Genomic DNA, 14331 nt, shown 5'->3' on the forward strand with positions numbered 1-14331 from the left:
ACTCCCCATCTCGGAATCCAAGTGACTTTATTCCCTCAATTTCATGTGACATTGTTGCAAGTATTACAAATGTAGCATCCAGTAAAGACCACTCTATGTTTTTATATTTTGCTAATCTTCTCGTTGTGTGCCATTATGGTTGATCAGAGCTAAACTTTAAGTTGTTGCATCCAAATCCTCTTGAGTGAGATGAGTGAATAAAGCATTTACAAACTTGGTGTATTGAAGTTTCCAACAAAGTCATTTATAGTCCTCGTGCATGTAGGAAATAAAAACTTTGTCCTTTGGAAAATAATCTGCTTCAAGTTCCGATCAAGTTTTGTAATATTAGCCTAATTTGTTGCTTTTTGTTTCCAGACGCCATGACAGCAGTGGCAGTGGTCACTCTGCATTTGAGCCCCTGTTGGCCAATGGAGCTCCAGCTTCTTTGATTCCAAAGTAAGTGGAATGTGGGAGCAAAGCCAGGAGTAGATGGATAATAAACTAGTCTTTGTAATTAAAGGTCCACTGTTTTTTCCATTTTTGGACAGGCTTTCAAAATGCTTTTGCAGGTAGCTTTGTTACTTAATGGAGCTATATTGTACGAGATTCCATTAAAATTTAACCACTTGCATCTGGTGAATATCTTGATTAATTTGTAACTTGTAACCATTCCAATAACTTGTTATGGGGTGAAGTTATTATAACTTCTGACAGCCAGTGATTGGGTTGACTTGGGCTTCATCTTTCAACTTCCTGTTCCTTTTGCATTGTTTTATGCATGCCTTTCAGACAGACAGAGATAGATTAGGGATCAGGAGTTTGAAACTTCTCTTCACAAATCTTTGAAATGGTTGTTGCATACCTGTGTTTCCTAGTTATTTTTTGTTTTATGTTTCTGTTGTACTCCTTCAACCTAGGCCAGTTTGAATGGCTGTGGATAAACTTTCTTTGCTTATTAGTAGTTTCATTGTTAACAGCAAGCTCAGCTCTTGTTCTTTAATATAAAATACTGTGCCACCCAATACTACACATGAATTTACCCCTCTGTCTTCCCAGTGGCAGATAATGATGCATTTATTGGATTGTTGGGCGTCCCTTGATGATTTTGTTGGGAATGATTAGAAAATTGACAAACGGTTATCTCCAGCTGTTCTTGTAGACATTTTTAATCAATCTATTCAGATGTGTTTCAGGTAGTTGGGACTTGAACTGTTCTTGTAACTTTTATGGACTGCTCATGGAGTTGGAAAAAAAAGCTACTTTATGAGATAAGTTGAATGTAGGAGGAAAGTCAGAAATAGAGGTGTAATAGATGAATCCTCATGGTTGAAGAATCATTTCTATTTTTGGACAGAGTATCCAAATGTTTTTCTGGGTGATCAGAGTTTTAAAAGGGGCAGCATTTTGGGAAGAGTGATCATACGTCCGCAAGTTTTAAGATAATTATGGATAAGGATAAGACTGGTCCTCAGGTAAAAGTGCTAAATTGAGAGAAGGGTAATTGAAACAGTACTAGGGAGGAACTGGAGAAATTAGATTGTGGGTGACTTTTAGGGTAAGTCCACATCTGACATATGGGAGTCTTTTAAAGACTAGTTGATCAGAGTTTAGGGCCGGTGCGCTCCTCTGAGGATCAAAGATCCGAATTGGCAAAATTCAGGAACATTGGATGACAAGATATGGAAAGGTTTTGGTCAAAAGCCAAAAGGTTTAAGAAACTGAAATCAAGCCAGGCCCTTGAGTATAAAGGAAGTAGAAAAGAACTCAAACAAGAAATTAAGGGGGTTTGAAATGGCCATGGAATGTCCTCGGCAAGTAGGATTAAGGAGAATCCCAAGGCATTTTCTATGCATATTCAAGAGCTTGAAAGTAACGGTAGGTCGACTCAATGATAAAAGGAATTTATGAACAGAACCAGAGGAAGTGGGTGAGGTCCTTAATGGTTACTTTACATCAGTATTCACCAAGCAGAAGGACATGAATGATGGAAAGATTACAGAGGGGTATGTTGATATTCTGGAGCATGTCAATTGGATCTATCATAGAGTACTGATGGAGGCATGGAAGGAGAGTGCTGGGGCCCTGACACAGATACAGTGAGGTCCCAGAAGATTGAGAAATAGCCAATTTTATTTCTTTGTTTAAGAAGGGAAACAAGGACAATTCAGAAAACTCTAGGCAGGTGAACGTTACATCAGTGGTAGGGAAATTATTGGAGAAGATTCTTCGGGACAGGATTTATTTGATTTGAAGAAGAATGACCCTATTAGGGATAGTAAGCATGGCTTTATGCAGGTCTTGTCTCTCAAACCTGATTGAGTGTTTTGAGGATGTAACAAAGATGTTTGAGGGTAGACCAGTGGATGTTGCCTGCATGGACTTTGTTAAAGCATTTGATAATCCAGGTTGGTCCAGAAGGTTAAATCAGGTGGAATCCGTGGTGAGCTGGCAAGTTGCATGCAAAGTGGGCTTGGTCATCGAAAATTGAGGATAATTGTGGAGGAGTGCTTTTCTTACTGGAGCTCTGTGAGCGGTGGTGTTCGACAAGGATAAGTGCAGGGACCTCTGGTGTTTGTAGTTTAAGTAAATGGGTTGGTTGAAACTAATTAGTAGGTCTGCAGATGACTCAAAAAATGATGTTGTCGATAGTAAGGAAGATTTTCAAAGAATAGAGCAGGATATAGACAGATTGGAAAGTTGGGCAGAGAAATGACAGATGAAGTTTTATCTGGACGAGTGTGTGGTGATGCATATTTGGAAGTCGAATGCAACAGGGAGAAAGTGAGGACTGCAGATGCTGGAGACCAGAGTTGAAAAGTGTGGTGCTGGAAAAGCGCAGCATGTCAGTCAGCATCCAAGGTAGGTGGAAGAAGGTGAGGGTGAGGGTCATAGGCCGGAGAGGGGGTGGGGGCGGAGAGGTTGGGAAGAAGATTGCAGGTCAAGAGGGCGGTGCTGAATCTGGGGGTTGGGACTGAGAAGGTCGGAGGAGGGGAAATGAGGAAGCTGGAGAGATCTACATGCAACAGGAAACTATACAGTCAATGGCAGGACTCATAGGAGCATTGATATCCAGAGGCATCTTGGGGTACAAGCCCATAGCTCCCTGAAAGTGACAGCATAAGTAGATAAAACAGTAAAGAAGGCTTATGGCATTCTTGCCTTCATTGGTCAAGGAATTGAGTATAAAAATCGGCAACTCATATTGCAGCTGTGGAATACTTGAGTTTGACCATGTTTGGAGTGTTGTATGCAGTTCTAGTCACCACCTACAGGGTGGATGTGGAGACATTGGAAAGGATGCAAAAGAGGAACACCAGGAATGTTACCTGAATTGGAGTGCAACAGAGGTTGAGGGGTGACCTGATAGCAGAATATAAAATTGAAAGGTGTGGACAGGGTGGATAGTTGGAGTCTTTTTCCCAGGCTGGAAATGTGAAATATTAGCGAGGCATAGGTTGAAAGTGAGAGGGAGAAAGTTTAAAGGAGATGTGTGAGGCAAACATTTTACACCGAGATTGGTAAGTTCCTGGAACACACTGCCAGTGGAGGTGGTAGAAGCAGAGACAATAACCATGTTTAAGAGGCATCAGTCAGACACACAAACAGAATAGAGGAATACGAACAGATGGAATTGATTTACAATGGCGTCTTGATGGGCCAAGGGGCTTGTTCCTGTGCTGTACTGTACTATACTATAATAATACTGAACTGTTATAGCAGCGAGCTTGGTCATTATGTAATATCATTATTGAACTAGCATATACAGTTGTGATACTACTTATAATCTCAATGTAACTACTAAATCTGCCTGGAATTGACTTTGACATATTTTCCAGTTAATGTTCACATTCACTCAATCTCAAGACCAATAAGAAAATTGATGGGTTAGTTTAGAAAATCTTTTCATCATTCACTTAGTTATTTGCAGAAATAACTTTTTCTATCTTGTACTGACATCTTCCCAGACACATTTAATTTGTCATCTAAATAAAACTGATTCTAAGTGATAATTAAATATTCAATCACATTTTTGTAAAAAATGAAGTACTTCATATAGCTGAAAGGTTTTGGCTTTCTGTCTTTGAATTGAATACCCTGCAGACATTAAATCTAATAGAATTGTCTATAAATTATCTATGTACTGAGGGTCAAGATTTCTAAATCCAAATCCTGCAATTTAATAGCAGTTGTGGAACAATAATTTGCCTCTGTGGCCCTCATTTGTCAGTGACCTTGATGGGAAATGTCTGCATACTTATTCTTTCCATTAGTGGTCACTAGATAATGATTGTGATTAATTCAGATAGTTGGATTCCTGTTATCATGTAGTTTGTATAGGTTACATTGAGGAATTCCTCTTGGTGATCTATCTGAAACGTATGGTTGTCTTTGGACTTAGACTTGAGCTAGAGGCAGTCTGTTCAGGAGAGGCTGAATGAAATATTACAACAAGAACAAAATGTCTGTAGAAGAGAGAAAATGTATACTTTAGATCTTTATGTTCAGGATATTTCAAATAAATGTTATGGATTAATTACATAAATAGCAACGTCAACAGAAGCGAGTCGTGCATCATTAGCTACAACCCATGTTATTTTGTTCAGTTATCCCTGGTGATTGAGCTGTTGTCATGTTTCCTAGACCTGGAACCCTGAAGAGGAGCACTAATTCCCAGTGTTCGGATGACCCCATCTCCAAAAGATCGCGAACATCCTCCATTAGCTCACTGAGCAGCACATGTGTGGGTGGGAAGCATTCTTCCCCTCGCAATCCCATTTTCAGTTCTTACAGTTCCACTCGAGGCCATGTTCAGGTTAGTGTATATAGTGGAGCTTGTAATACTGAAACTTACTATACTGTTTGTTCAAGGTATGATGTCACATTGGGAATTTTCTGCATTTTCGCATGTTGTACTTTAAAAAAAGCTTTTGAAACTCAATAGATTGTGGTGCAAGCCTCAGTATGGATTGTAAGTCACCATGTGTAGTTTTGCAGAAGTGCTACGTTGATGCAGATTGTGTTTTGGTTTAATGATTAAACTGGGTTGGTGTATGATGTTCAACTACATTATTTGCATAAGTGTTCTCCTTATTTTTCAACCATCATTACCATTAGTAGATTAACTGATCAGCCATCTGCTGATGTGAAATTTTATGTTGACGTTAGTTGCTCATTTCTTTGTTAACCTGCAGGGTGCTAAGAATTATGTCTGTGTACGGAATGCATCTCCACTCTCCAGCCCTGCATCTTCACGTTCTCAAACTCCTGAGAGACCAGGGAAAAAAAAGAGGTAACGAACTGCAGCTCTGTAAACGTAGCCACTGGTTTAAATGTTCATTGAAATATCCATGTGTGCCTGATGAAATGTCTCCCCAGTGATGTTTCTTTGCTGGTGACCAGTGATACAATTCAAGTTGCAAAGAGTGTACTGATCAGTGTCGCTCTGCTCATCTGTGAAACTGAAGTTGATTTAAAATGCTCTGTTGTGTTCTGGTAACACCAGGATTGCATGTGTTAGCTGTTCTTCATCCCCTTGAGAATATGATGGTGGCTCTTGTCATTTTTTTTATAACTTGTTGCTAGACTACTTGAGTGTTAATTAAACCGGGTGGCACTTGTGTTGCTGTGGGTCAGGTGGGTAAGGAGTCACTGGTTCACTTTAGTGAAAGTTATTAAAGAACAATGTGAGCTCTAATTTTATGTTGCATTGCACAGCTAATATGTTTACTTGATGTATCCTTTAACTTCCTTTGCATAGCTCTGTACAGGCTTTAATTTAAAGTGGCCAACGTGTATCACTTACATAGGAACATTTGGAGTACTGTCTGATGGTGCAGCTTAGAGGACCTTTATTCACAAACCAGTTAGGTTTACACATGTTTCATGGGTCTGTTTCCTGATACCAATCCATGGGTAAGCAAAACTGTTTGTTTTACATCATGTAAGAGTGGAATTTGAGCATCGCTTTTGTTTCTGGGTCCAGTGTTACCACAGCAATATGATAACCTTTTTGAGCCCAGTTTGGCCCTCTGCACCAGTGAATCACGAGTTTTTGTATTTCTAGCATTTACCTGTTAGATTAGATTGGCAGAATTTTAGAGATGGTGTTCCCCTTCTCTTTGAATCTGTGAAAGTACTTGTTAATTCATCCCAACTACTATGTATTTCACCCAAACGTACCAGCAGTAACTTGGTCTCGGCTAGGTGTCAGTATGTGTTGCAAACAATGTCTGTTCTGGCAGAGGAATTCCATAGGATTTTCACAGTCAACCATTATTCAGTGACCCCAGGTAGAAAGCATTCATACGGATCAGAAAGGTTTTTGGCTTGTGCAGTCTGCTGCAAAGAAAAGTTAAAAGTAATTATTTTGGTGCCGTGTTAGAAGGCAGCTCCCAGCTAATGAATTGCAACTTGCAGGAACTTGTTACACTGCAAAGCACAGCTTTGCATCCTGGTTTCTTGAATTTAGAAAACATTTTGAATTATTTTTGTTTATTCACAGAGAAGAAGTAGTACAAAGGTCAGATACTTCTACTCCTGTTAAGGTGGACAGGACAGAAAAAGACCAAACTGTGGAAGAAGGTAAGAAGGAAGTGGATTGATATTGTTAATTAATCTGGGATAGCCACGTAAGTATAAAGTTGCATATAAAAATCTCAAGCCACAATTCCTGGCACTTGTTTTACTTAGCAAGCACATGCATTGCAACATTCACAGTTCCCCAACTAACATTGTGGAAAAGAGAATTACCTATTTATGTACTTACTTTGAAAACAAAAAATAATAACATTAAATTAAGGTGCATCATCCAGTACAGAACAGAATGTGAAAAACTCTTAGCTGTAGTGCAGATTTGCATCTAATTGTCATCAGTGTTATTACTAACTTTCACTCATTGTTTTTGGAACATTTCTATTCTGACCTGTTGCAGTAAATATGCTGACATGCAGAACTGAACAACTGAAATCAAATTTGGTTGGTGCTCAGGGGTTTCAGCTGCTGAATTTAGGTGATTTAATTCTTTAGTGTTAGTAAAGAGATTTTTCTTTATTTAAGAAATAATGAGTTATTTTTTGATTCTAGAATCTGTGTGTCTGTTGTCAAAATCATCACCGTCAACAGTAGACTGTTCTCCCTCAGAGGGAGATGGGAAACGGAAACGCAAGATTCCTCTCCTATCAAAACGTAAAGGAGATCAACTAACTCTGGTGACTATCATGCTGCTTTTTGACCCTTGATTTTCTGACTATTTTATTGCTTTTTGTTGCTAAAATATATCAGTTGCAACCCATCATCATCATTTAGAACCAAAAAAGATTGAGAGGATGTGCTGTTATGATTTGACTTTATTGCCCCAAGATTAAGAGGTATCATTGCATTAGTGCTTTATATTCTCTGTTGCCCGCTACTGGAAGGTTCGGGTACACTGACATTGAATGAGGTAGGGTTTTGGTTGACCACAGTGCAAACTGTGATGAATAATTTATGCAATTCAGTGTGTTGACTTGCATGTGAAATCACGGGAAAGTGCTTTTTGAAATTTCCAATTCATTTTTAGAAACAAGCAGAGTACAAGGAAAATAATGAAGCAGATGCTTTGCAATGAAGTATATATGAAATTGCCTTTTCACTGTCTAAATTCTAGGGAACGCAACCGTAGTTTGGATATTATTTAATCAACCTATTGCGATACATTATTACGCACCTCTGGAGCAGGTGGATTTGAACCCAAGCCTCCTGGCTCGGAGAACACAAGCACTGCACCACAAGCGCCCTTAATCCTAGTTCTCATCTTAATTTAAATGTGTGCAGTAGGCCATCCAAGGATGTCTCTAATTGTGCTCTACTCCAGATGTTGTAGAACTGAGGCCTTGTATAGCTGAAACACAGGTTCTAGTCACTTTTGTTTTAGTCCTTTAGATATTAAGGCCAGTGTGCCATTATTCTGGATTTGTTTTTAATATTTTAGTGACTTGTGTACCTGGACTCTACAGTCTCTTTGGACTTTCTCCCTTTCTAGATTTGTAATGTTTAGGAAGTACCATGCTCTGCCCTTGACAGGTCCAAAATGGATTCTATCCGATTTGCCTAAACTGAAATCATTTGCCACTCTTGTGCCCATTTACTCTACTAACAGCTGTCTAATTGTTTGCTTTGATATTGATTGGAAAGCTGAATTAAGATTGAGAGGAATTTCTGAAATGGGTTCAGGAAGCTTTTCTTAACCAAAATGTTCTCCGCCTAACTGGATCTGGTGATGCGATATGATTGACAGAGTGGAAGAACGCTTGGATATGAATGATCATCACACTTTATGGTTTAGATTAATGCCGAAGAGCAAGGAACAATTTGAAGCTACTTGGAAGAGAGAGTTAACTACAGTAGGATGAGAGGGAAGTTAATCGAGACCAAAAACTGACAGGATAGTGATAATGAAACAATGGGTGATTGTTAAGGAAGAGCTGTTTTAGGTGCAGGCAAGTTACATGTGGAACAAGGGCAAAAGGATGATGAGGAAAATTGAGGAAATGGAAAGGACAAAACCATTGGGCACATAATGCAGAACAGAAAGATTCTTCAAAAATCAGACCAAATTCAATTAGTTGAGTGGGGAATTTAATAGGAAAATAAGACTTGGATAGAAGATGAGAACAGAAAAGTTGTTAATGTAGACAGTTTTCTTACGACATGTAAATATTCAGCAGTAGCATGGAGCCTGTTGGGTTGTGATTTTTAGAGGGGGGGCAAGGTTGGAATATTTTGATGAATACTTTGTGTTAACATTTACTGCATGGTAAAATATTGGTGGAAACAGATGGTACATGTAATGAATGTGTGGAAATTGGTGAATAAGATAGAGGCATTGAGATGTACAGTACGGAAACAGACCCTTTGGCCCAATGCATCCACACTGACCAGATATCCTAACCTAACCTAGTCCCATTTTCCAGCACTTAAATCCCTCTAAGCCCTTCTTATTCATAGACCCATCCAGATGCCTTTTAAATGCTGTAATTGTACCAGCCTCCACCACTTCCTCCACCACCTCTGGCAGCTCATTCCAATGCATGAATAAATTGCCCCTTAGGTGCCTTTTAACTTTTATCCCCTCTCCTCCTAAACCTATGCCCTCTAGTTCTGGACTCTCCCAACCTAGGGAAAAGACCTTGTCTATTTACCCTATCCATGACCCTCATGGTTTTATAAACCTCTATAACGTCACCCCCTCTGCCTCCAACACTCCAGGGAAAACAGCCCCAGCCGATTCAGCCTTTTCCTGTAGCTCAAATCCTAATATCCTTGCAAATCCTTTTTGAACCCTTTCAAGATGCATTGGAAGTGCAACCTGTGCTTGGAGTGCTAAGTTATCCAGTCCAATGGCTGGCAACCCAGGTTACTCAGGAAAGTGGGAATGGAGACACTCCGAGAATTTTTGATAATTTTCCAATCCCTGATGGATGTGGGTGAAGTCCCAGGGGACTGAAGAGTGGCAAATGTTTAAATTTTTAATGAAAGGATGAAAAGTAGTGACTACAGGCGGTCATTTTTATATCAGTGATTGTTTCTCCAAGTTTATTAATCAACAGACACTTGGTGAGGTTGGAGTTAATTTGAGTAGGGCAGATCATACTTGACTGATCTAATAGCAATTTCCTTTCCTGAAATAGAGATTCATAAAGGGAAGGTAATAGGTGTTGTCTTATGATTTCTTGACAACATGCCACAATAGATAGTTACCAAAATTGTCCCTGAAGGAAAAGAAGGGTCAAGATGAGTCTGGATTAAAAGAAATGACAGAAAACAGAATGTCCTGGTAAATGGTTGTTTTTGTAATGGAGGATGATACTGAACTTGGATGTGTGTCAGGCGATGACGTTGATATCAGAACTGCAATAAGACATAACTGGGTTAGATGAATGAGTGGTTAAGGGTTACAGATGGAAGTATTTCAGAGAAGTTTGGCGTAATGCATTATAGGAGGAGGATTAGGAAGTGACAATGCAGTCTTAATGGCACTGTTCTAATGAGTATGCCGGAACAGAGACATTTTAGGCTCCATGTATATCAATCTTTGGTGGCAGGACTTTTAGCAGAGTAGTTTGCAAAGCATGTGGGATCTTGGTACATTCAATACAGCTACTGAGTAAGTAATAAAAACAGAGACCTTTATAAAGGTTCTGCCATAATTAAGTATTGGGTTTTGTTATAGTCACCACACTTTCTGAAGGATTCTGAGGCAATTTTACGTATATTAGTTTGAAATGAGGGGATTTGGGCTGGAAAAACTGGTCATCTTCTCTTTGGACAAAATGGAGTGTGAGGAGATCCAATAGGGGATATAAAATGACAATTTTAAGTGTTGAGTTAAAAGCCATAGTCAGAAATCATAAGCTTTCTGTTTAGCTGATAATGCAATGATTAGAAGCTGCTGATTAAAGGGTCGGAACAAAAGATTTTGGTGGGAGCAAGTCGTAATAACCTGGAACTTGCTGCCCGAAAGGATGGGGGAACATGATCAGTGGATTTTAAAAAGAAATTGGAGAGGAACTTGAGACAAGTCGGTGTGCCAATCTATGGAGATAGGAATGGGGATTGGCTGAGGTGCTCTGGAGACAGCCACTATAGAGTGCCTTTTTTGGTCATGATGACTCCATAATCCACTATTTACTGAATAGGAGTTCATTGGATTTACTTTGAGCTATTGCCAATTTGTTTGCTCCCTTGGAGTTTCCCTCTGAAACTCTGATTGCTCTTATTTGTTGGCACAACCAAGTATCCTCTGCAAGGTACTGAGTGCTCCTTAACAAGATAATATGCATTCACATAGGAATGTTCATGACCTTATCTTAGGGGTTCACAAGTCCTGAATTTAGCTGCAAGGTTGTATGTGGACTAATGTGGCAACAAATGTCAAGATGACCTGGAGATAATGACCAGCTCTTTGGAGTGTTGGTTGAGGTGTAAATGTTGTCTGGGAGAACATGCTCCTTTTAAATTGTGCTGCTGGACCTTTTGTTCCCCCCACATTAAGCTGAGCAGGCAGTACAAGTTTTATTTAATGTCTGATTTGCAAAAGGCACTTCTAACAACATAGCACTCCCTTTGGTCCTGATTAACTTATCTCTCATCCAACTGAAGTTAACTCTGTCTTCCAATTTGTTACAAATTGTTCCTTGCTCTTCTCCATTAACCGTTGATATTACATACCATTTAGTCTAAATTACTTGCTTTGGTCTTAGAAATGAGATTTGAGTCATGTTCTTCTAACTGAAGTGTTCATGCAGTTGCTAAGCAAAACCAGTCTTGCCTGTGAAAAATAATATTGGGTGCACAACGCTACAAATACCTTTAGCAGTGTAATTTATTTCAAATTGATGCAAATATGGATTAATACAAGATTATGTGCTAATTCGTTCTGCCTCTTCCCTTCAGCATCCTCCGCTAGAGCTTGGCTATACCATCACAGCCGATGATGTGGATTCTGAAAAGAAGGCAGGTCTTGACAGAATTAAGAAAGCATTGCAGGAAAAGGAAGGTAATAAAATTGGAGTGAAAATTCTCCTTGTCATTTGTGTTCAGTGACAAAGGTCAGAGACTTGTCAATCTTGGTTACATTTCATGGCTGTGTCCTAACCATTGTTTACAACCTGACTTATACTCTCTGGCAAAGCATATCCATTACAATAAAGTTGTGTAGATATTTAAACCACTGAAGTTAACTTTGTCATGAGGGTGGAATAGTTATGAGAGCTCTTGTTGCACTCTACCTTAATCAGCTGGGCATTTTCCAGTGAGCACAAAGACGTGCCTCTGGAGCAGGCGGAACTTGAGAGCAGGCCTCCTGGCCTTGAGGTAGAGACATTACCATTGTGCCACAAGAGCCTGTTGTGAGTATAGAGATATCTTTCAGGTTTCTTTATGAATAAATCAGTTCAGAGATGTTATTACACACCTCTAGAGCAAGCCTTCTGGCTCAGAGGTTGAGATACACCTCTGTGCCACAAAAGCCTCATTGTGAGAGATAGACAGTGAACAGATTCATACAGCACGAAATAGACTCTTCGGGCCAGCCAGTCCATGCCGACCATAATCCCAAACCAATCTAGTCCTATCTGTCTGTGCTTGGTCCATATCCCTCCAAACCTTTCTTATTCATGTACTTATCCAAATGTCTTTTAAACATTGTAACTGGACCTGCATTCTCCACCTTCCTCTGGAAGGTCATTCCACACACGAACCACGATCTATACAAAAAAGTATGCCCCCTAGTCTTGAAATCCCTTACCATAGAGAAAAGACCCCTGCCATTCACCTTATCTATACCCCTCATAATTTTATAAACCTCTATAACGTCACCCTTTAAACTCCTTTGCTCCAGTGAGAAAAGTCGCAGCCAACCCAGCAGTTCCCCATCACTCAAATCTTCCATTCCCAGCAATACCCTGGTAAAGCTTTTCTGACCCCTCTCCAGCTTGATAACGTTCCTATAACAGGGTGACCAGAATTGGACACTACTTCAGAAGAGACCTCACCAATTCCCTGTACAATCTCAACATGACATCCCAACTCCTATACTCAAATGGTCTGAGCAATGAAGGCAAGCATGCTAAATGCCTTCTTAATCACCTTGTTTACAAGTGATGCAAGTTGCAAAGAATTATGTACATGAACCCCTAGGGCTTTATGTTCCAGAACGCTACCCAATTCTATTCAGCTGTGGATAATAAAATTGATCCTTGTCCTGTACTGATCTCGTGCGCATATAATGGGCCTTTTGGCTGTGTGCTAATGTCCCAGCTTCTGGGCCAGAAAATCAGGGTTCAAGTTGCATCTGTCCTTGGAAGTATGGCATTGCATGTCTGAGCAAGTTTAAACAAAATAACCTGGTGACCATACATTTCCAACCAATATTACTGGGAAGACCCGGAATTTTGGTTGTCCATTTTGTTCTGTGGCAGGACCACAGAAGTGTTGCTAGTTACAGCTTCCTCTTGTCAGCTCTGTGGAAGACCTGCTAACACTTAACACAGATCACAGCTGGAACTTGGGAAATGTTAATTTGTGATTTTCTAACCAGATGTGCACTTATTAGTGATTGCGTTGGGAGAACTTACATTATTCTTCATAACAACTGAATTATTACCTTTACTGCCGAGCTTGCAGTGATGTTGTGTAACATCTTGTGTCCAGTGACTGCTCCGAAGTGTCCCTTTGTCATGAATGAAGCATCTCGTTTACTGAACGGACCTGTAGCGACTACACATAGACTATAAGTCCACGGTTAAACTTCCATTTCTTGCTGATCAGTTTGTATTGGTTACATTTTATAATTTTGGGAAGGTCTGCTTTTGAGACTCTCTCCTTGATGGAGAATTCCAAAATCATGATCAAGATCAATAGGTATTGGCATCTTGGCATGCTCTGACCCTGAAAAAAGTCTCTTGTGATTCAGTTTTCTGCTTTCATTTTATATATTATTATCTTGATTTAAATGCTGATTCTGGCCTCTGGGCTTCATGGCATACACCGAATGGTCTCTAAATGTGAAAAAAAATTTGAGCCTTTCTCATATAAATGCATTTTTCATAAGGTGAGAATTTTTCTCCGGAAATAATGGAAAAATGAAAAGGCCACAGGGTGGAGTGCTTAACTCCCATAATTCCATTTACAGAATTTTTTGTAGTAATAATGTGGTTGTCATTTAAACATTTTTGATGTGGTGATGCAACCAGCTTCCTTTTTATTGTATTTGACCGTGCAATGTCCTTTATTTAAATCTTTGGAGGGATATGGGCCGGGTGCTGGTAGGTGGGACTAGATTGGGTTGCGATATCTGGTCAGCATGGACGGGTTGAACCGAAGGGTCTGTTTCCCTGCTGTACATCTCTGACTCTATGTATATTCAATTTTGTTAACCCTTTTTAATATTTATCAATGAGAATTAAATTGTTTCTTGCTGTTAACAGAGCCTGCAAAGTCACCAACCCCGGTGACGACTACAACAGTACCCTCGCTGTCAGTGACATTTACTGCCCCAACAGGAGAAATTTCTGCTGAACCAACAGCCAGCTCCACACCCATTTCTGCTGTTGTCTCCAGTCCTCTGCTGGTCAGTTTGAAGAAGATGCAGAACTGCTCAAACGCAGTTAGTAATTCAGGTGTGTAATTATGGGTCAACAGTTTGTCATTAGTTTTGATGCAATTGATTTCAAAGATCAAAATAAGTTTCTTTTTGCAAATGTTAGCTAACTGAATTCAGCAATATTGAACCAATTAAGCATTTTATGGCTGCACCCAGAAAATTTCTGCCAGGTAAATTGTTCAGCATAGCTTGTTGATGTGCAGGTA

At 39.7% G+C, this 14331-nt stretch overlaps 1 protein-coding gene across 4 annotated transcripts in view; it reads left to right on the top strand.

Moving 5' to 3' along the window:
* pom121 (POM121 transmembrane nucleoporin) overlaps positions 1 to 14331 on the top strand; it is a 57750-nt gene that overhangs the window by 14924 nt on the left and 28495 nt on the right. For all 4 annotated transcript variants that reach the window (XM_043718719.1, XM_043718718.1, XM_043718720.1 and 1 more), the window contains exons 4-10: positions 358 to 438; positions 4624 to 4795; positions 5175 to 5272; positions 6485 to 6564; positions 7066 to 7190; positions 11416 to 11518; positions 13950 to 14141. In XM_043718719.1, coding sequence (XP_043574654.1) covers positions 358 to 438; positions 4624 to 4795; positions 5175 to 5272; positions 6485 to 6564; positions 7066 to 7190; positions 11416 to 11518; positions 13950 to 14141 — 851 coding nt within the window. The remainder of the gene's footprint in view (positions 1 to 357; positions 439 to 4623; positions 4796 to 5174; positions 5273 to 6484; positions 6565 to 7065; positions 7191 to 11415; positions 11519 to 13949; positions 14142 to 14331) is intronic.

This window comes from Chiloscyllium plagiosum, chromosome 28 (genome assembly GCF_004010195.1).
Source record: "Chiloscyllium plagiosum isolate BGI_BamShark_2017 chromosome 28, ASM401019v2, whole genome shotgun sequence".
NCBI lineage: Eukaryota > Metazoa > Chordata > Chondrichthyes > Orectolobiformes > Hemiscylliidae > Chiloscyllium > Chiloscyllium plagiosum.